We start from the raw sequence: 21,654 nt of genomic DNA, 5'->3' as shown, positions 1-21,654 counted from the left end.
CCGCCATAAGATTGGATACAATTGGGGGTATAACCGCATATGGTTTAGTGTAACATTTTCAAAGCCCAGGGTTAACTTTCGAAATCTCCTCGGAGATTTTCGAAAAAGAAACAATAGGGAGTATGAACCTATTAGAAGACCTGGACCCAAAACCTTTTCTTTCTATCCTTTCTCAAATCTCGAGGATGAGATTTCTTTTAAGGGTGGTAGTCTGTCACATCCTGAAATTTTTTAAATTTTGGAATGTAAAATAAAAGTAAATTTAATGCTTGATGGTTTGAATCTGATTGAAAATTCAAAAAGAATTAAAACTTTTTAAAGTTATTTACAGGTTAATCCCAAAATAGTGTTTTTAAAGACTTCTGGTTTTAAAGTATTTTAAAAATTAAACATAACCTTGCTTTCAAAGTTTTCAAATCCTTAATGGAATTCTTTTTAAGAAAACAAAATCCTGGAAAACTTTTCTTACAAAATATTGCCCAAATAGCCATATAGGCCAAGTGTATATGGTTATTATTTTATTTTCACAAATGGATTTTAAAAAGGTTTCTTGATTGTCCTAAAACACTATTTTGATTTTTACAAATTTTTAGAAACTTGTTTGCTACACTTTTGTTGAAACCACCTCATATAGCCATAGTGGCAAAATTGTAATAAAAATAATATAAAATAATAATTTATAAAATTTGAGTATTTGTGTTATCCTATAATGAGCAAAATAATTTTACAAACTCACAAAATTCGTTTCACTTAAATCGGATTTATGAAACTCATTTTATCAAAGAAACAGGTAAAAGAGAAAAAGGAAAAAAAAAAAAGAAGAAGGAAAAAAAAAGTAAACGGGCCGGCCAGCTGGGCTCACCCGGCCGACCAGACCGAGCCAAGGACGACCGAGTCGGTGGTATCCACGGTGAGCCACGAGCAGATTTTCGTTTTGCAAAACTTATCTCCACTTAAATCAATTTTTCTTGAGCTACACAACTTCGATTTCAGATCCGTTTGTTTCTACGCGTTGCTAACTTCGAGCCCACCTTTTTCCGCCGACCTATGGTCTATATAAACTCTCCACCAGACCGCAGTTTCGTTTTCCCTTCCTCCTCTCGAAATCCTACATCAACGAAATCTTAATTCGTTGATTTGACCACCAAAACTACCTCGAATCGCTTCGGGTTCTACACGAAAGTTGTATATCTCGTCGAGATCTTTCAATCCCGACCATTCTCATCTCTTTTCATCCACCATACACGGATAATTTCGCATCGCAAGGTGTCAGATCTGACAAAGGGAATCTTCAATTAGTTCGTGCTCGTTCCACGAAATCCAAATTCATTTGGTGAGTATGTAGATCTGATCATCCTCTACAACTTTCATGTTGAAAGTTTTTCGATTTGACGTACAGATTTATCGCTCATCTACAGATCTATTTCGAGTCAACCGGAGCCAAATCGAGTTTCAAAACGATCTCGAATCGTCATGACCTCAACACGGAAGTTGTTCCTCTCGTCAAGATCTTTCAATTACCGCAAGTTTCACCTTGTTTCGTTCACCGAGGAAGGAGAAAATCGTATTGCAAGTTTCAGATCTTATAAGGTATAACCCAGATCTTGTCAAACACATTAATCCGCTGTGAAAAGTAATTTGTGCGTTAGATAGATCTATTAATTCTATACAACTTTGATGTAGAAAGTTTTTCCATCTGAGCAATTTTTTCTTTCAACTTTATGACATCATCATGACATCAGCATAGTCAAACTGCAGTCAGCGGTACGGTCAGCAGTACAGTCAGCGGTACAGTCAGCAGTACAGTCAGCAGTCAACTGTACAGTCAGCAGTCAACTATACAGTATAGTCAGCGTCTCAGTCAAATTCGGTCAAACTAATTTTAAATGTAAATTTTAAATATCAGATTATGTGTCTAACTTAGAAATTCATTATAAAATCATCTAGAGGTCCAAAATTTACAAACTTTATATCGTTGGAAAGCTTATAACATGTAGAATCCAAATATGCAAGAATACTGTATATGTTATGTATTAGTTTTCGAATCATAATTCAAATGATTTAATTAATCCTTTTTCACTATAAACATTATATCAAATAATCTACTAGTCCAAATTTAACAAATTTGTACTTTCTGGAATCCTCAGAACATGTACTTCAACTTGGTATAGGAGTTCTACAACTTTGATACGTGCACAAACTTGCTTTAGTAAAATCTAATCAAATCAATAATTTGACGATAATTCGAATTCTATAAATCATTTTTGAATAATTCCAATTGCTCTAATCTTGTACTACTGTAACCCATCCAGGGAAGTCAAGTTTATATTTTTACTAAACATAAATCTTGCGGTAGCTAATTAATAAGGTTGTATATGTAAAGTAGACACTCGATTAATGGTTTTCTAAATCAAATTAAATGTCCAGAATACTTTATTAACATTGCACATATCAGAGAGCACCTAATACAACATATACACACTATCTCTCTTGTGAAATAAATTGGTGCATAGCATGCATGCATGTCTATGATTGTTCATATCGAATGTTGTTTGATTTTGTTGTTGTTGTTGAATGGTGTGTTTATGTTGTGCTATATTTTATATTATAGTTCAGTATTTTGAGATGCACGTATTTTGATTAAGAGAAGTGAACGCGCTTCGACTACCAAAAAGGCAAGTGACATTCAAATCCTATCTATTTTATATTATGCATTAGTGTTTTGAAAATAGTATGCATGGTAGGATTTTGTTTTTAAAAGAAAAGTATTATGCTATGCTTAGATCCTAGTAGTGTGTAGCCACCCCTTAAACACAACTTGCTAGGATTGTCAGAAGTGATTTAAAAATGATGCCAATGCCTTGTTTCATTTGTTGGTTAAAGTGTTGTTTGAAAAATTTAAAGTTAATAACCTTAATGAAACACCTGGGTGGAATTGGTGTGGCTTTGGATTATGTTGAGTGGCTACCTGGGGCTACATACCTGGCAGTGAAAACCATGGTATGTGGTGGTGACCTGGGGGGTGAGTGCACTTGTGGTTTGCCACCCAGGAACAAAGAGATTGCTATGTCTTCCGTGTTTAGTGTACTTCCAGTGCAGCCTTATGATATTATGGGCTCTGTCTTGATTGAGTAAGATGCGAGGGTTCAACTTGTTGCAAGACATTGGCTGGTAGCAGAATTATAGGTGGGAACGGGTCTTGCAGGTATGGTTGCTCTCTCCTTCTGAAAGGTCTCGTCTCATTCTTCTCTCTGGGTAGAATGGGTCTGTCGTTGCCTAATCGACGGTACCTCGGAGGAGGGATCCTCACGAGGGGAAGAAGAAGTAGGGGCCATAGGGCGGAGTGCACACGGGACGGTGGTACGCGATTTACCCAGCTTCGGAACACCTGCACGATGACAGGGCCTACTGCTGCTTGTCTGGATTATCTGGGCGCTTTCGCGTTGTTACAATGAGTTGTCGTTCTGAACGTGCCTCTAAGGCTCCCATGATCCGGCTTATAAAGGCGCACGGATCTAGGGTTTACATGGAGAGTCCTAGCCGGATTACAGGTTGCCTAACTACGGTACAATGTCTTGCCGTGTACGTCAAGGATCCGCCTTCCTCCCTACGTCGTACTGGATCCGGGTTCCACATGGGCCTCCATGGATCCGGGTAACTCCTGGGCCTCCATGGATCCGGGTTGCACATGGACCTTCACGGATCCGACTTGCACATGGACCTTCACGGATCCGACTTCCTCCGATGGTCGGTTGGGATCCGGCTTCCCTATCCTGGGCTGGACTTCATCCTTTAGGATCAACAGCAACTGGGCTGCCCGGTGGGCCATAAGCCATCACCACCATCTGTGGGCTACCCGGGCTTGCCAGAATCGGACCATGTCGATGGTATACCTATGAAGTATATCCACAACAGTAGCCCCCGGAGTTCTCCAAGATTCACCGTTCTTCCATCCAGCTCAGCTTGCGCATGTATCTTCATCCTTTGGCTGGAACGAATAATAGAGAATCTTGAAGGACTCCAAACTTCGTATCTCCAACCAAGTATTGGTCGGAAACTTCATGATCCAATGGTCAGATTCTTCGGAGACACCATCCAACGTAATCTTCGGTATGGATCCGACTAGCCAAATGTAGGTTCGGATCTGACTAGCCAAAATATAGGTGTGGATCCGACTACCCAAAATATAGGTGCGGATCCGACAACCAAAAAATTAGGTGCGGATCCGACTACCAAAAATTAGCTGCGGATCCGGCTACCAAAAATTGAGGTGCGGATCCGGCTGCCAAAAATTGAGGTGCGGATCCGGCTACCAAATATGAGGTGCGGATCCGGCTACCAAAAAATTATGTGCGGATCCGACTAGTTAGCCAGATTTTCGCAATCTTTGAAAATTTTCTTGACATAGTAGCCCCCGAGCATTGAGTCGGCTTGCTCCAAGGAGACTCGATGCTCAGAAACTTAGCCCCCAAGCGTCAAGGTGAGAAATTTCCGGCATGTTGCTCCAAAGAGAACTTCATCGATGTAGCCCCCGAGCGCCAAGGTGAATTTACTTGAAAATCCGGCTTGGTGCTCTTAGACTAGCTTTATCTTTATATGTGACTAAGGAATAGCGTAAATCCCAAGCATCTAGGCGGAAATTTCCAGCACTGATACCCGAAAGGAAACACACTTTTCACCTAAGATCAAACCGCAGCCCCCGAGGGTTGGTTCCGGCTAAGCATAGCGGAATCAACACTCAAGTTACTTTTCCAGCTGTGCATGCCATGGATCCGCCTAACCTTCTCTCATTGGATCCGGCTAGCTTCCCCTGGGGCTTCGCGCGGTGATAGATCTGCTTGAAAACACCTTAAATCGAGGACTGTTGTATGTCCAAGTGTCATGTACCTGATACATAAACATAAAAACATATTTGTATTAAATTGTTTCTTTGATCATGTTCAACGAACAAATGTAAGGCGGAACAAAAACGGCCTTTGAACAAATGTTTTAAAGCTGAAACTATGCAGCAGTTGAACAACATAAAACTGTCAAGGCGGAAAAAACTCGACTATCTTGAACAGTTAATGTAATTTATATGTTTTAAGCAAGTGCTGGTTTATCCGTTCTTCTGGTTTATATGCTTGACTTTTCGCGAGACGGCAAACTTTAAACACAGAACATCCGCTGAGGCGATAGCGCTTAATAGCAAAACAATCAAGAACCTCAGAAACAGAGGCCGGCTTTAAGTACCGAGATGTCACTACTAAGGAATCCACACATAAAACAACAGAAAACGTGTAGGCCAGAAAACTCAAGCTAACGCCCGAAGGCGGAAATTTTGCAGCGTACTGGAGCCTTAAGCGGCAAAAACAGTACAAAGTTTTTCACGAGCGCAAGGCAAATCGTGGGAAAGATATGACCAACAGTGAAAGCGGTAAAAGACTCAGGATATGAGTGAACCAATCTTAATCTCATGATCATACAATTTTAAAATATTAAATATAAATAGGCACTTAGCTGTTTGGAGCGGAGTCAACGTCGGTCGTGGTGGTTTTTCTTCAGCGTTCCGTCGAGCCGGTGCGAGATTGATTGTCGCAGTGGTGCAGATCCACCTACCAAAATTTAGGTGTGGATCCGACTTCCAAAAATTTAGGTGCGGATCCACATACCAAAATTTTGGTATGGATCCGGCTACAAAAATATAGGTGCGGATCCGACTACCAAAATAGGTATGGATCCGACTACCAAAAATTGAGGTGCGGATCCGGCTACCCAAAAATTGAGGTGCGGATCCGGTTACCCAAAAATATAGGTGCGGATCCGAGTACCAAAAACGTAGGCGCGGATCCGGCAACCAAAAACATAGGTGCGGATCCGTCTACCAAAATCGTAGGGGCGGATCCCAAGCAACCAAAAACATAGGTGCGGATCCGAGTACCAAAAACGTAGGCGCGGATCCGGCAACCAAAAACATAGATGCGGATCCGAGTACCAAAAACGTAGGCGCGGATCCGGCAACCAAAAACATAGGTGCGGATCCGACTACCAAAAACGTAGGGGCGGATCCGGCAACCAAAAACATAGGTGCGGATCCGACTACCAAAATAGGTATGGATCCGACTACCAAAAATTGAGGTGCGGATCCGGCTACCCAAAAATTGAGGTGCGGATCCGAGTACCAAAAACGTAGGTGCGGATCCGACTACCAAAAACGTAGGCGCGGATCCGGCAACCAAAAACATAGGTGCGGATCCGACTACCAAAAACGTAGGCGCGGATCCAGCTACCGAAACCAGAATTTGAAATTTTCAGATCTAAGGTGGAGTCTTCCTTAGGAAGGTCCAGCAACTCAGATCGAATCTTTGCAGCTGCGTCCTGCTCGGCGGCGGTCGTAGCTACATTACTTACCAGTGCGTTTCCGTCGAAATCAACGGTCTCGCAGATGAAGATGTGGAACCCGCCCGGTTCCGGCCTCCAGACGCCGCAGGCCCCACGGTGGGCGCCAACTGTCGTTGCCTAATCGACGGTACCTCGGAGGAGGGATCCTCACGAGGGGAAGAAGAAGTAGGGGCCATAGGGCGGAGTGCACACGGGACGGTGGTACGCGATTTACCCAGCCTTCGAACACCCGCACGATGACGGGGCCTACCGTCGCTTGTCTGGAATTATCTGGGCGCTTTCGCGTTGTTACAATGAGTTGTCGTTCTGAACGTGCCTCTAAGGCTCCCAGGATCCGGCTTATAAAGGCGCACGGATCTAGGGTTTACATGGAGAGTCCTAGCCGGATTACAGGTTGCCTAACTACGGTACAATGTCTTGCCGTGTACGTCAAGGATCCGCCTTCCTCCCTACGTCGTACTGGATCCGGCTTCCACATGGGCCTCCATGGATCCGGGTAACTCCTGGGCCTCCATGGATCCGGGTTGCACATGGACCTTCACGGATCCGACTTGCACATGGACCTTCACGGATCCGACTTCCTCCGATGGTCGGTTGGGATCCGGCTTCCCTATCCTGGGCTGGACTTCATCCTTTAGGATCAACAGCAACTGGGCTGCCCGGTGGGCCATAAGCCATCACCACCATCTGTGGGCTACCCGGGCTTGCCAGAATCGGACCATGTCGATGGTATACCTATGAAGTATATCCACAACAGGGTCGTAAGGTGAAAGTGCACAACCTCTGCAGAGTTAAAAACTAAGATCTTAGCCGTGTCCCCGGTTATGGACAATTTGAGTCTCTAGACAAGGAAATACGGAATAATCTCATCACCTTTTCTGAATGATTAAAATTTTGTGTAGAAACATAGGACGGGGTTTTCCCAGGGCTACATACATGGCAGTGAAAACCATGGTATGTGGTGGTGACCTGAGGTTTATCCTAGTTGAGTGGCCCCAGGGCTACGTACCTGGAAGTGAAAACCATGGTATGTGGTGGTGACCTGGGAGTCATCTTGACTTTGTGCCCTTTTTGTAAAAATCTTTTCAAGAGTTATAAAATGTTTTGTTTTAAATAAAATGTAGGATAAAATTGGCTTTATGCAAATTTGCCTGAGCTCCACTTGCCAAATATCATGTAGATAGTCATGCCCAAAACTGCCACCATATAAGTGTCATTTGCCAGTACATCATTGTACTGACCTCCATTTGTGGGGCTGCATATTCAAACGTGCAGGTTCGTCTGAGGAGAAGTACGTGGTAGGATCTCGAGTCTACATTCCAACATGACTGCCTGTGGCACATGAAGATGATGAAGGCTCATTGCTGATTTACTTTCCGCTGTGTTTATTCTGAGCTAGTCCATGTGACTATGCAATTTGTAAGGTTTTATTGTACCCTCTGGATCAACGATGTAGTAATTTGATACTACTGCAATGATTACTATATTTTGTAATGTGTGTGCTATCAGTGATCCCGGGAATAGCACTATACACAGGTATCTTGCCTTTATTAAAAGGTAGGGTGCTACAGAATGGTATCAGAGCATAGTGTTGCCTGTAGGATCGAGACCCTAGGTTTGGATTAGAAATAGGAAGACCCTAGGATGAAAATTTTGTCTAATCCTATTTCAAAAAAAGTTTGATTTGTGAATTTCTGGTATTCTCATCTACTTCTTCTTCAAAATTGTTTTCCTCTCACCTTAGATGACCCACCTCTTGAAAACCATCAAGGAAGTAGAAATGATGACCTTGTGCCTGAAGTGAGGGACTGCTGCTTCATGTGACATTCTTCGACTCCGCAAGAAGTGTTTCATGGAAGACCAATGAAGATCTTGAAGGAAGACTTCGATGCAGACCACAAAACACATGAAGATACACCGTAGGAGTAGAATAGAAACTTGATGCATCCAATATAGAAATAGACTAGACCACCATTATTTCTCTTTTAGCGAATCAACGATAAATACTAAAGTATTGATCTTACCAAATTGGGGTATGACCATACTACCTTGCTTGTGTTTGAAAAATATTGCTTGATGATTGTTGTTTGCCGAATTGCTTTGATCTGCGGTGTTGGGTAGGAATCTTCTTTAGAATATTTCTATCTATTCTCATCTATACCCGACCCAGAGAATGTTTCCTTGGCAACTCGCCATGAAGACAACATTAGTATAACCAACATTGATGTTCCTAACGAGATGAAGAAATATTGTTTGGGAGATATGCAAAACCCTAGCTAGGGATCGATAGAAATGTTTTCAAAACAATTCAATAATGGGGATTGAAACATTGATTCAATTCTCCATGGATTTTTTTATCAAACTTGTGAGGTTGACCAAGTGTTAGAATGCGAGATTCAATAAATCTATTACAGAGTAATGATTTGGGTGCAGGATGGATTGATCACCATTCCTACTACTCTTATTATTCGCTTTTGTAATATTGACTTTGCGAATCTAGAGAGACATACCTGCAAATGATATGTCGGCGAATAAGCCTAAACCTTAGGATGGATAAATATTATACCCTTATAGTAGGCAAGTGCTGCCAAGCGTAGGACAACAACGAGATCGAAGATCCAACCACTAGTTTGGAGTTGTGGAAGAATGTTGAAGACACCAAGAAGGAAAATATGAAAGATGTCATGAAGTTTACACATCATGGTCTTCTGTTTGACCCAAAGAGTGGCCCTCAGTGTCAAAATTAGATTAACCACCATCCTATATGGATTAGCAAACCCAACCATGAAAAAAAAACCTATTCAAGTCACTTTGGAGAGATATGTTGTTCACTATATGTGAATAAACATTCGCCTGTTGGATTTTAACTCAGAAGCCCCAAGCCATAGATGTTTCCAAATATGACCTATTGTCAAGTCTTATCCTCGGATGTGCCAAGTCATATCCAATATGAGCTTAGCCTAAACCAAAGACCTAAGACTACCTAAGAAAAATTTTCTTTTAAGGGTGGTAGAAGCCGTACCCTTAGATTATAGATTTACACGAGATGCTGCATGGGATGGTATTTGGAGAAGGTATCATAAGGAATTCCCCATGACCATGTGTACTCAAGTGAAAGATAATACCCATGGGATGAGTACCGCCATAAGATTGGATACAATTGGGGGTATAACCGCATATGGTTTAGTGTAACGTTTTCAAAGCCCAGGGTTAACTTTCGAAATCTCCTCGGAGATTTTCGAAAAAGAAACAATAGGGAGTATGAACCTATTAGAAGACCTGGACCCAAAACCTTTTCTTTCTATCCTTTCTCAAATCTCGAGGACGAGATTTCTTTTAAGGGTGGTAGTCTGTCACATCCCGAAATTTTTTAAATTTTGGAATGTAAAATAAAAATAAATTTAATGCTTGATGGTTTGAATCTGATTGAAAATTCAAAAAGAATTAAAACTTTTTAAAGTTATTTACAGGTTAATCCCAAAATAGTGTTTTTAAAGACTTCTGGTTTTAAAGTATTTTAAAAATTAAACATAACCTTGCTTTCAAAGTTTTCAAATCCTTAATGGAATTCTTTTTAAGAAAACAAAATCCTGGAAAACTTTTCTTACAAAATATTGCCCAAATAGCCATATAGGCCAAGTGTATATGGTTATTATTTTATTTTCACAAATGGATTTTAAAAAGGTTTCTTGATTGTCCTAAAACACTATTTTGATTTTTACAAATTTTTAGAAACTTGTTTGCTACACTTTTGTTGAAACCACCTCATATAGCCATAGTGGCAAAATTGTAATAAAAATAATATAAAATAATAATTTATAAAATTTGAGTATTTGTGTTATCCTATAATGAGCAAAATAATTTTACAAACTCACAGAAATTCGTTTCACTTAAATCGGATTTATGAAACTCATTTTATCAAAGAAACAGGTAAAAGAGAAAAAGGAAAAAAAAAAGAAGAAGGAAAAAAAAAGTAAACGGGCCGGCCAGTTGGGCTCACCCGGCCGACCAGACCGAGCCAAGGACGACCGAGTCGGTCGTATCCACGGTGAACCACGAGCAGATTTTGGTTTTGCACAACTTATCTTTACTTAAATCAATTTTTCTTGAGCTACACAACTTCGATTTCAGATCCGTTTGTTTCTACGCGTTGCTAACTTCGAGCCCACATTTTTCCACCGACCTATGATCTATATAAACTCTCCACCAGACCGCAGTTTCGTTTTCCCTTCCTCCTCTCGAAATCCTACATCAACGAAATCTTAATTCGTTGATTTAACCACCAAAACTACCTCGAATCGCTTCGGGTTCTACACGAAAGTTGTAGATCTCGTCGACATCTTTCAATCCCGACAAATCTCATCTCTTTTCATCCACCATATACAGATAATTTCGCATCGCAAGGTGTCAGATCTGACAAAGGGAATCTTCAATTAGTTCGTGCTCGTTACACGAAATCTAAATTCATTTGGTGAGTATGTAGATCTGATCATCCTCTACAACTTTCATGTTGAAAGTTTTTCGATTTGACGTACAGATTTATCGCTCATCTACAGATCTATTTCGAGTCAACCGGAGCCAAATCGAGTTTCAAAACGATCTCGAATCGTCATGACCTCAACACGGAAGTTGTTCCTCTCGTCAAGATCTTTCAATTACCGCAAGTTTCACCTTGTTTCGTTCATCGAGCAAGGAGAAAATCGTGTTTCAAGTTTCAGATCTTATAAGGTATAACCCAGATCTTGTCAAACACATTAATCCATTGTGAAAAGTAATTTGTACGTTAGATAGATCTATTAATTCTATACAACTTTGATGTAGAAAGTTTTTCCATCTGAGCAATTTTTTCTGTCAACTTTATGACATCATCATGACATCAGCATAGTCAAACTGCGATCAATGATGCAGTCAGCAGTACTGATCAATGATACAGTCAGCAGTACAGTCAGCAGTTAACTGTACAGTCAGCAGTCAACTATACAGTACAGTCAGCGTCTCAGTCAAACTCGGTCAAACTAATTTTAAATGTAAATTTTAAATGTGAGATTATGTGTCTAACTTAGAAATTCATTATAAAATTATCCAGAGGTCCAAAATTTACAAACTTTATATCGTTGGAAAGCTTATAACATGTAGAATCCAAATATGCAAGAATACTGTATATGTTATGTATTAGTTTTCAAATCATAATTCAAATGATTTAATTAATCCTTTTTCACTATAAACATTATATCAAATAATCTACTAGTCCAAATTTAACAAATTTGTACTTTCTGGAATCCTCAGAACATGTACTTCAACTTGGTATAGGAGTTGTACAACTTTGATACGTGCACAAACTTGCTTTAGTAAAATCTAATCAAATCAATAATTTGACGATAATTCGAATTCTATAAATCATTTTTGAATAATTCCAATTGCTCTAATCTTGTACTACTGTAACCCATCCAGGGAAGTCAAGTTTATATTTTTACTAAACATAAATCTTGTGGTAGCTAATTAATAAGGTTGTATATGTAAAGTAGACACTCGATTAATGGTTTTCTAAATCAAATTAAATGTCCAGAATACTTTATTAACATTGCACATATCAGAGAGCACCTAATACAACATATACATACTACCTCTCTTGTGAAATAAATTGGTGCATAGCATGCATGCATGTCTATGATTGTTCATATCGAATGTTGTTTGATTTTGTTGTTGTTGTTGAATGGTGTGTTTATGTTGTGCTATATTTTATATTATAGTTCGTACGGAGATGCACGTATTTTGATTAAGAGAAGTGAACGCGCTTCGACTACCAAAAAGGCAAGTGACATTCAAATCCTATCTATTTTATATTATGCATTAGTGTTTTGAAAATAGTATGCATGGTAGGATTTTGTTTTTAAAAGAAAAGTATTATGCTATGCTTAGATCCTAGTAGTGTGTAGCCACCCCTTAAACACAACTTGCTAGGATTGTCAGAAGTGATTTAAAAATGATGCCAATGCCTTGTTTCATTTGTTGGTTAAAGTGTTGTTTGAAAAATTTAAAGTTAATAACCTTAATGAAACACCTGGGTGGAATTGGTGTGGCTTTGGATTATGTTGAGTGGCTACCTGGGGCTACATACCTGGCAGTGAAAACCATGGTATGTGGTGGTGACCTGGGGGGTGAGTGCACTTGTGGTTTGCCACCCAGGAACAAAGAGATTGCTATGTCTTCCGTGTTTAGTGTACTTCCAGTGCAGCCTTATGATATTATGGGCTCTGTCTTGATTGAGTAAGATGCGAGGGTTCAACTTGTTGCAAGACATTGGCTGGTAGCAGAATTATAGGTGGGAACGGGTCTTGCGGGTATGGTTGCTCTCTCCTTCTGAAAGGTCTCGTCTCATTCTTCTCTCTGGGTAGAATGGGTCGTAAGGTGAAAGTGCACAACCTCTGCAGAGTTAAAAACTAAGATCTTAGCCGTGTCCCCGGTTATGGACAATTTGAGTCTCTAGACAAGGAAGTACGGAATAATCTCATCACCTTTTCTGAATGATTAAAATTTTGTGTAGAAACATAGGACGGGGTTTTCCCAGGGCTACATACATGGCAGTGAAAACCATGGTATGTGGTGGTGACCTGAGGTTTATCCTAGTTGAGTGGCCCCAGGGCTACGTACGTGGAAGTGAAAACCATGGTATGTGGTGGTGACCTGGGAGTCATCTTGACTTTGTGCCCTTTTTGTAAAAATCTTTTCAAGAGTTATAAAATGTTTTGTTTTAAATAAAATGTAGGATAAAATTGGCTTTATGCAAATTTGCCTGAGCTCCACTTGCCAAATATCATGTAGATAGTCATGCCCAAAACTGCCACCATATAAGTGTCATTTGCCAGTACATCATTGTACTGACCTCCATTTGTGGGGCTGCATATTCAAACGTGCAGGTTCGTCTGAGGAGAAGTACGTGGTAGGATCTCGAGTCTACATTCCAACATGACTGCCTGTGGCACATGAAGATGATGAAGGCTCATTGCTGATTTACTTTCCGCTGTGTTTATTCTGAGCTAGTCCATGTGACTATGCAATTTGTAAGGTTTTATTGTACCCTCTGGATCAACGATGTAGTAATTTGATACTACTGCAATGATTACTATATTTTGTAATGTGTGTGCTATCAGTGATCCCGGGAATAGCACTATACACAGGTATCTTGCCTTTATTAAAAGGTAGGGTGCTACAGAGGGACAAAGAAAGCATCGAATCTACTGTCAACACAATCCTAGTTTTATATTCGTCGAGTACTTTTCGGCTGAAACCTTCGAGATCTACTTGCCCTCTACATCTAACTAAACCCTAGTCTACAATCCGTAGGCATTGACAAGTTGATACCTTGTCAGAGGGAAAATATTTTTAAAGAAACCCTTTTTAGAGTGGAAAATGAGATGGTGTAAAATACCACTCACACCCCCTATTTTATTTGAGAGAATAAAATGAAAAGCTTTGACAAACTAGAAATAGTTGTGTAATCAAAATAGAGGAGAGTGGTAAATTAGGGTTTAATAAAACTAGAAGTAGTTTTGTGGTTAAAACTAGACAAGAAAATGAATAGGATTTTGAAAAATATTAATATAAGAAAGTAATAATAAATTTGGGAAATACGATCTCAAGGGTATATGATTACTACATAATGTAACAATCATTTACACACTTGATTTTTTGTGGAGATTAAACTTGGAGTAAAGAAAAACAAGAGGTAAAGTGAAGGAAGTGATCTTAAGTTTAAAATTAGATAGGGTACAAGATCAAGTGAAAAATGTAGGTTGAAAGGATAGCATGGTACATGCAAGATGTTGGAGTTGTAGAGGGAGTTGCATAGATGAGATCCATGCCTTGAGTTCATCAATAACAGTTGTGGATGCTTAGAGATCAACTACCAAAGTTTGAATCTTTTAAGCCTGCCAAAACAGATTTTTGTCTTGGCCTCAAAACCATCAAGGATAAGTGGGTATATGAGTGAACTGGTCCGAGGAAATGGTATGGCGGGGAAGTGCTCACAATAAGGCAAGTCTAGGACCAAGTGCATTGCCTTAGATGGCAAGGGGTAGCTTAATCCATAGGCTCCAAAATGGAACCTGATAATAGTTTTAGGACTTAGCCAAATTTGTGAGGTCGTGGGGCTTTTGTCTAGGGTATAAGAGAGGGGTGTATTAAGGAGTAGATGATCCCAAACTTTGAATCAGGGACAAGGTGAGTTAGAATACATCACAAGGAAGATCCCAAGGTAGGTGCATTGACATTGCCACATGTGGAGGTATTTAAGTCAGAGGTGTAAGGGTTGGACTATATCACAAATTTGGATTAGTCAAGACTTGGTTGAGAAGAAGTGATCTTGATGTGTTAAGGTGTTCAAGAAACCTAATCCAGCTGATCAAGCAAATCATCTACAAGCAACCAAACCAATTCAAGTTAACAACCACATCAAGGCAATTCATCTGCGAGCAGATCAAGGCAATTCATCTTAATTAGTCTTTAGAAAAAGTTTTTGTTCAGCCTGATTTTTGCACTCTCGACACTTAAACAGGTTGCAAAAGTTGGGGTGTTACAGATAATACTCTCGAGTATTGGGTGATCCCTACCGTCACCAAATCCCTGCAAAACCCCATCCCCAATCTACTAGTTAGGACTTGTTTGGTACTAGTGTTTTAGTGGGCATTAGTGGGGACAATACTCTAGAGTATTGGGTGAATCACTATTGTCACCCAATCCCCACAAAACCCCATTCCCAATCCACTAGGTAGGGGTAGAGTATTGGGGATTGAAAAAATCACACTAAAATTTGGGGAAAAGTGGGGATTAAATTCGCTCATACTCTAGCACCAAACATGCATTGGGGATAAGTGGGGATTTAAAGTTTGGAGCGGATTATCCCCGCTAATCCCCACTAAAACTCTAGTACCAAACAAGGCCTTAGGGGTAGAGTATTGGGATTGGAAAAAATACATTAAGATTTGAGGATAAGCGGAGATTAAACTCGTTCAATACTCTAGTACTACCTCCGTCCCAGTTCATAGAGCTTATATGTATCTCTAGGTTCTCAATTTGGCCAACATAATATTAATTGTACAACATAAAATTTATATCATTAGAAAGTAGAACACGTGAGCTTTCTAATGATATATATTTTGTAATATATATCTTGTATTATCATTGTCAAATTTACGACCTAGGAACACGGGCAAGCCCTATGAACTGGGACGGAGGGAGTACTAGAGTGGGGATTTAAATTTTGGTGGGGATTATCCCCACTATCCCCACAAAAACTCTATTATCAAATAAGGCCTTCATGATATTTGGTCAGAGCAACTCTAGCAGAGCTCCAAATCTCCAAATCTCCAAATCGTAAAATAATCCCTTGTTATCAGTTTTTATCGAAAAATCGACGCCAATCACATCTTGTAAACGTGTGTGGCTGGTAAAAAAATTACGTGGGTCAGTAAAATTCCTCGCTTCATGGACGGTAAGCATGCGTTTGGTAAGTGATGGAAGGAATTGAAAGAAGCTTTGCCAGGGAATTTTTCTAGTGTCGTTGCCAGGAAATTGCAAGAAGCTTTCACAACCGCATCATTGTCAAGCTATGACACAACAACTCCCATTGCAACTGGTAGAACAACTTTATAGCATCGTGAAGAGCAAGAAGGATATCATGACAACATATTCATCAACACCAACTCTATGCAAACATCTAAGCTTGGGGAGGTTGCACCACTGTGAGATTTTTCTTTCTCCTTTAGATTTCAAAAGTAATTTTCTTTGCCTTGTTTTTAGTCTTTTTAGTTTCTCTTTAAAACATAAAAACACATAAAAATAGTGTAGCCCTCTTAAGAATGGATAAAATAACTTATTACAGAAATGCACTTTTGAACATGGGAGCAAATGCTTCCGCTATCCAGAAAAATATTTTAAAATGTAAAAAAATATGAACAAAAATTTAGTGTGTATACGTTCATATTATATGTGTGCACTCCAAGTTTCACGGAAAGGTGACATTTTTTGTGCCCTATGTAAAAAAATAAAGAAATGTATCTTGAAAAGCTCTTTTTAAACACCAAAATTTGTCTTTTTTGCACACAACATAAAAAAATGTCGGTTTTTGGTGAAACGACTTTATAAGAACATAGGATGTCCACATGTATGCCAGTTTTTCGTTCTGAATTTTTTAACATTGTAAACTGCGTTTAGAAGTCGTTTCAAACTGGGAGCATATGCTCCCGAATGCAGAAACGCCTCGTCCTACTTATTGTCCTTTTACTGTGAGAAACTTTCCACAAAAAGAGAAACTTTCCACAAAAAGATGAACCTTTGAAATTGATCCTGCAATAACCAAAGCAATTTATGAAAACCGCTTTCATGGAAAACCAAAGGAGGATCCTATGATACATCTAAAACAACTCAATGAAAGATGCAAGGCTCTGAACATGAGCAACACAAATAATAACATAATCAAGGTTAAATTTTTTCCATATTCACTTGCTGGGAAAGCATTAGATTGGATATTAAAATGGCCATATGGAAACTTGCCTTTGTAGAAAGATTTGGATCCCATGAAATAGTAAGTCACCTTAGGGAAATCATTATCTCCTTTAAACAAAATGAAGATGAACTACTAGTAAAGCATGGGAAAGATTTAGAGAACCCGCTTATGGAACAGAACATGGCCTTAGGGACTGGATATTAATGCACATATTGTTGTAGGGTTTGTTGCATAGAAAAAAAAATCTACCGCAAAGACAAATAAAACCAAGATCCAATCTATGGAAAAGCCAAGATCTAATCTATGAGATCAGAGCAATGAGATAGAAGAGAAACTAACCATCGAAAATTCAAAGCCTTAACGAGATCAGATCTCGTGGTTGATGTAGACGATCGTTCCGGTGCTGCAATCCGGCAGCACTTCCGTACTCGGTCACACGTACGGTGTCGATGACGTCCTTCCTCTCCCCGTTCCAGCGAGCAGCGGAGGAGTAGATCCCCTCGGAATCCCAGTAGCACGACGGCGTGGTGGTGGTGGAGGAGAAAATCCTGCAGGGCTTCGCCAAGCCTGTGCAGGAAGAAGGAGGAGGGAGAGAGGTGGCAGCTAGGGTTGGAGGGAAGGGGTAGGCTGCGCCCCTGCCCGCTCCCCTCTTTATATAGGGGGAGGGTCGGCCAAGGCTGCATTAACCCCTCCTCCAAGCCCTAGGGCCGGCGCACAAAGGGAGAAGGGGGGAAACTTGCCCCCCAAGTCTTCCTCTTTTAGGGTTTCCCCAAATCCTAGGGGTTTTTGGCTAACCTGGGCCCTGAGGCATGGTGCGCCTGGCCCATTAGGGCTGGGCTGCACCACCTCGGCTCATGTGGCCCCTCCCGGGGTCGTGGGCGCACTAGTGGCCCCTCCGGAACCTTCTAGAAACCTTCCGGTCTTCCACCGGAAAATTTCCGAACTTTTCCGAACCCCGGAAAATAACTTTCCTTATATGAATCTTATTCTTCGGACCATTCTGGACCTCCTCCTAATGTCATAGATCCCATCCGAGACTCCGAAAAATATTCGGTCTCCATCTCATATTCCATATCTACTGTACGACATCGAACCTTAAGTGTGTCACCCTACGGTTTGTGAACTATGCATACATGATCGAGGCTCCTCTCCGATCAATAACCAATAGCGGGACCTGGAGATCCATAATGGTTTCCACATATTCAACGATGACTTCATGATCGAATGAACCATTATCATACGATACCGATTCCCTTTGTCGCGCAATACTTTACTTATCCGAGGTTCGATCATCGGTATCTGTATACCTAGTTCAACCTCGTTACCGATAAGTACTCTTTACTCGTACTGTGATATGTCATCCCTTATGACCTAGTCACATGCTTGCAAGCTAATTGAATGACATTCCACCGAGAGGGCCGAGAGTATATCTATCCGTCACCAGGATGGACAAATCTCACTCTTGATCCATGCGCTTCAGCTCATACTTTCCGAACACTTAATCTCATCTTTATAACCACCCATTTATGAAGTGGCGTTTGATGCAATCAAAGCATCCATCCGGTGTAAGTGATTTACACAATCTCATGATCGAAGGATTAGGTTACTATGTATTGAAAGCTTGTAGCAAAACGAACTTAATGACTTGATCTTATGTTATGCTTACTATGGGTGTGTGTCCATCACATCATCCACCTAATGATATGATTTTATTATTAATAACATCCAATGTTCATGATTAGAAAACTATGATCATCTATTAATCAACAAGCTAGTTAAACGAGAGTCTTACTAGGGACTCTGGTTATTTACAAAACACACATGTATCAATGTTTTCACTTAATACAATTATAGCATGAGATGTAAACATTTATCATGAACACTAAGATATAACAACAACCTTTTTATTATTGCCTCTTGGGCATATCTCCAACACATATTTTATAGGGGTCTAACTAATACCTCTAGGACATATTTGGATAATGAATATGGGACACTTTCATGAATATAACTGCCTCCAATGCCTATGTGTTATTAGATGGCCTGCTTCTAGAAGTCAAATTATGGAAAGTTTGGAAAAAGTCTGAAGTGCATGAAGAACCATTCCATGATAGATATGAAATCTTTAACCTACATAGTAGAGAAAAGAAATTGGAAGAAGTTAAAATGTTAAGTGAAACAAAGGAGACTCTACTTGATCTTAATAAATATAGCTTGCATGAACTTATTAATATTGACTCATCTATTAATGTTTATCAAGCGGGATTTAGCTCTTACATAGAAAATTATGTAATCAATGAAAAGATAGAAAGATATAATAATGAAGCTATGATACTAATATGCTACTACACCAACCAAAGCGGCAAAGGGGTGGAGAGATTAATGTTAGTTCGAGCAGCCGATAGGGAATAACTCGGCGACTGAAGATGAACTTGGCAAATATTTTATTTTTGATAAAGGAAAAATACTAATATCGCGAAGATGCAAATTACACACAGCTTCTGCAATAACGTCATAGTTTAATGTTAGTACACATACACAAAGCCAAAAAGAGAAGCAGAAGCTAAAAAGGGGGGATCCCGCTATAGTGTTTCAGTCCTTACAACAACAACACAAACATCACTGTGACAACACGTGAAGATCAAGTTCTCTAAAAACGAAGCCTCCAAGAAGAAAACGGTGCACAAACGTCATTGTCACCTGATCAAAGATCTTAAGTTTTCACCCTGAAATTTTTTTTCGCTCTCAAAAGAATGCCTTCAACAGGATCACAATCAGTTAAAGTTAAACCTTAAATTTTCATCCTGAAAGGCAGGATATTGAACTTCTTCTGTGTGTTGATGGCCCTATGAAACCCGAAACACCAATCAAATTTATTATCCCTGCAAAGCTTCGAACCAGCGATAAGTAAAGATTTGTTACTTTCTCTGACATATTACTTGTCGCCATAAGTAATATGAATCGAAGTGGCATGTACTTTAATAAAAGGGTTAGCGCTCCTCGATAGATAGTCGTTACAAACCAAAACAGGCGTCGTTATCATTCGACGAGAGGCGGGGAGTCCCATATGCCATTATTTGCAGCAGCCAGCAGCGGAGGTCGTAAATTACTAAATTTCTCTCTCTTGGATAAGCCTCACTCTGCTTTCATACAAGCAAACCTCCCGTTCGTTTCACATACCCACACTCTCACGGTCTCGCCTCGACCGTGCGCGCGCTCCAGCGGTAGCGAAGCAGGTTGATCGACGACAGGGAGGAGGAGTCGGAGCGCATGGCGAGCGTGATCTTCGAGACAACCCACGATGCCGCGGTGGTCGTCGGCGGGGACGACGTCGTGTTCTGCGTCGTCATCCTGTGCCTGTCCGTGCTGTCCTTGGTCATCTTCGCGGCCTCCTCTGCCCCCGCCGGCGGCGACGGGGAAGAGAAGCGGCGGCGGCGCTCCGGCTCCCGCGCGAACGGGCCGGTGTTCGTCGGCGGCTGGGGCTGCGCCTGCGGTGGCTGCCGCGCCGGCACCGGAGTCTGCGGCACCTACCTTTCCTGATCACCATGCATATACGAACTGATATAGTGATATACTTATCCGGCATGTAGCATCAGGAACAGCTCGATCGATCGGAGCTTCGCAAGGCTGCTCTGCTATGTTCTTCTTTTTCCCTCCTTCCTTTTCCTCTGCCTGTATATTACAGTACTACGGATACTGGGAATACCAGCCTAGCTGCACACCATGTGAATCAATGGCGAGAACATCGACTGTTTTAATTTTACCTATTTGTTCAATTCTTCTTTTTCTCTAGCTAGGGGGTTTGGTTCCGGATTCGATGGAACAGTAGTGGCCGACGCCCATATGATTCTACCAAGTAACATCTTAGATTCCTAGCTACTATGATCGATCGTCTGTTGGAGAAGCTGTTGGACAGACATCAAAGATCAAACCATAATTTTACAGGAAACAAGACTTATCCTCCGTCCACTAAGCGAGTACAGTATTTGGACCGGAAAACGAACGCACAACTGGTGGGGGTAGAACCGCATAAGAGAGCATGACAGGGACACCCCATCGACCAACAACCCAATCAATACGCCAAAAGTCCACGAATTCGACACCTAAACCACCAACTATTCGGTTGTTGGATATTTAAAAAAAAGTAGTATTCTATGGTTACTTCGACTTTATATACATATGGAGGCCCTTCTCTGCGAATGCTGAGAATCTATCCCAGTGGACTTTTGAAACCTTTTGAAGACTTTGGGATAGGTTTAACTAGGGAAAAAGTGCAGCGTGTGCGCTGGGGAGAATGTTGTGCCGGTCCAAAAATAAACTCGAGAAGGCTGTGGTTGCTCTTAGCGTGGCCAGAACCCATCTTCACCGGCGTGCTCTATAGCGGTCTCGATAGCGATTTCGAGGCCGGGAGTGAAAATGAACTCACACCGACACGCCATAAATAGCGCCGGCGCTTTCCCGAGCCCAATAGAAGCGTCGGCAACCCCATGTCAGCCCCTTGGCCAAGGGCGCGAAACGAGCGCGTCGGCGCCTCACGGGGCGGAAAATTTTGGGCGTGGGAGCCGCCTGTCAGCCATACATCCCAAAAGTCGACGCCAGCGGGAAGTGGCGGGGCCGACGCGTCAGCGGCATATTCAATTTTAACCTAACCGTCGCCTACCTCGCGATGGGAGTTATTGGCGCGCAGCGGCGGTGCAGTTTCCGCAAACGAGCAGCGAACCGTCCCGTCGCGCCTAGCTCTCCGTGCCGGCGTTAATGAGCGCCACCGC

General features: G+C 41.1%; 1 protein-coding gene and 2 long non-coding RNA genes across 3 annotated transcripts; all 3 read left to right on the top strand.

Annotated features, from left to right (window-relative positions):
• Window positions 1–996: 996 nt before the first annotated feature.
• Window positions 997–13,528, top strand: LOC127307616 (uncharacterized). The gene is made up of 4 exons (XR_011746343.1): window positions 997–1,333; window positions 1,419–1,590; window positions 12,132–12,192; window positions 13,299–13,528. It is a non-coding gene; the product is annotated as an uncharacterized lncRNA (long non-coding RNA).
• LOC139831932 (uncharacterized) lies at window positions 2,623–7,886 on the top strand. The gene is made up of 2 exons (XR_011746342.1): window positions 2,623–2,675; window positions 7,657–7,886. It is a non-coding gene; the product is annotated as an uncharacterized lncRNA (long non-coding RNA).
• A 6,460-nt stretch (window positions 13,529–19,988) lies between the features above and the next one.
• LOC127307615 (uncharacterized) lies at window positions 19,989–20,648 on the top strand. The gene has a single exon (XM_051338355.2). The coding sequence runs from the start codon at window positions 20,156–20,158 to the stop codon at window positions 20,423–20,425; it is 270 nt and encodes an 89-aa protein (XP_051194315.1). The 5' UTR covers window positions 19,989–20,155; the 3' UTR covers window positions 20,426–20,648.
• Window positions 20,649–21,654: the final 1,006 nt, after the last annotated feature.

The sequence above is a fragment of the Lolium perenne genome, chromosome 6 (genome assembly GCF_019359855.2).
Source record: "Lolium perenne isolate Kyuss_39 chromosome 6, Kyuss_2.0, whole genome shotgun sequence".
Classification (NCBI taxonomy): Eukaryota; Viridiplantae; Streptophyta; class Magnoliopsida; order Poales; family Poaceae; genus Lolium; species Lolium perenne.
Note: the sequence above shows the minus strand (reverse complement) of the source record. Positions and strands in the feature narration are given on the sequence as shown.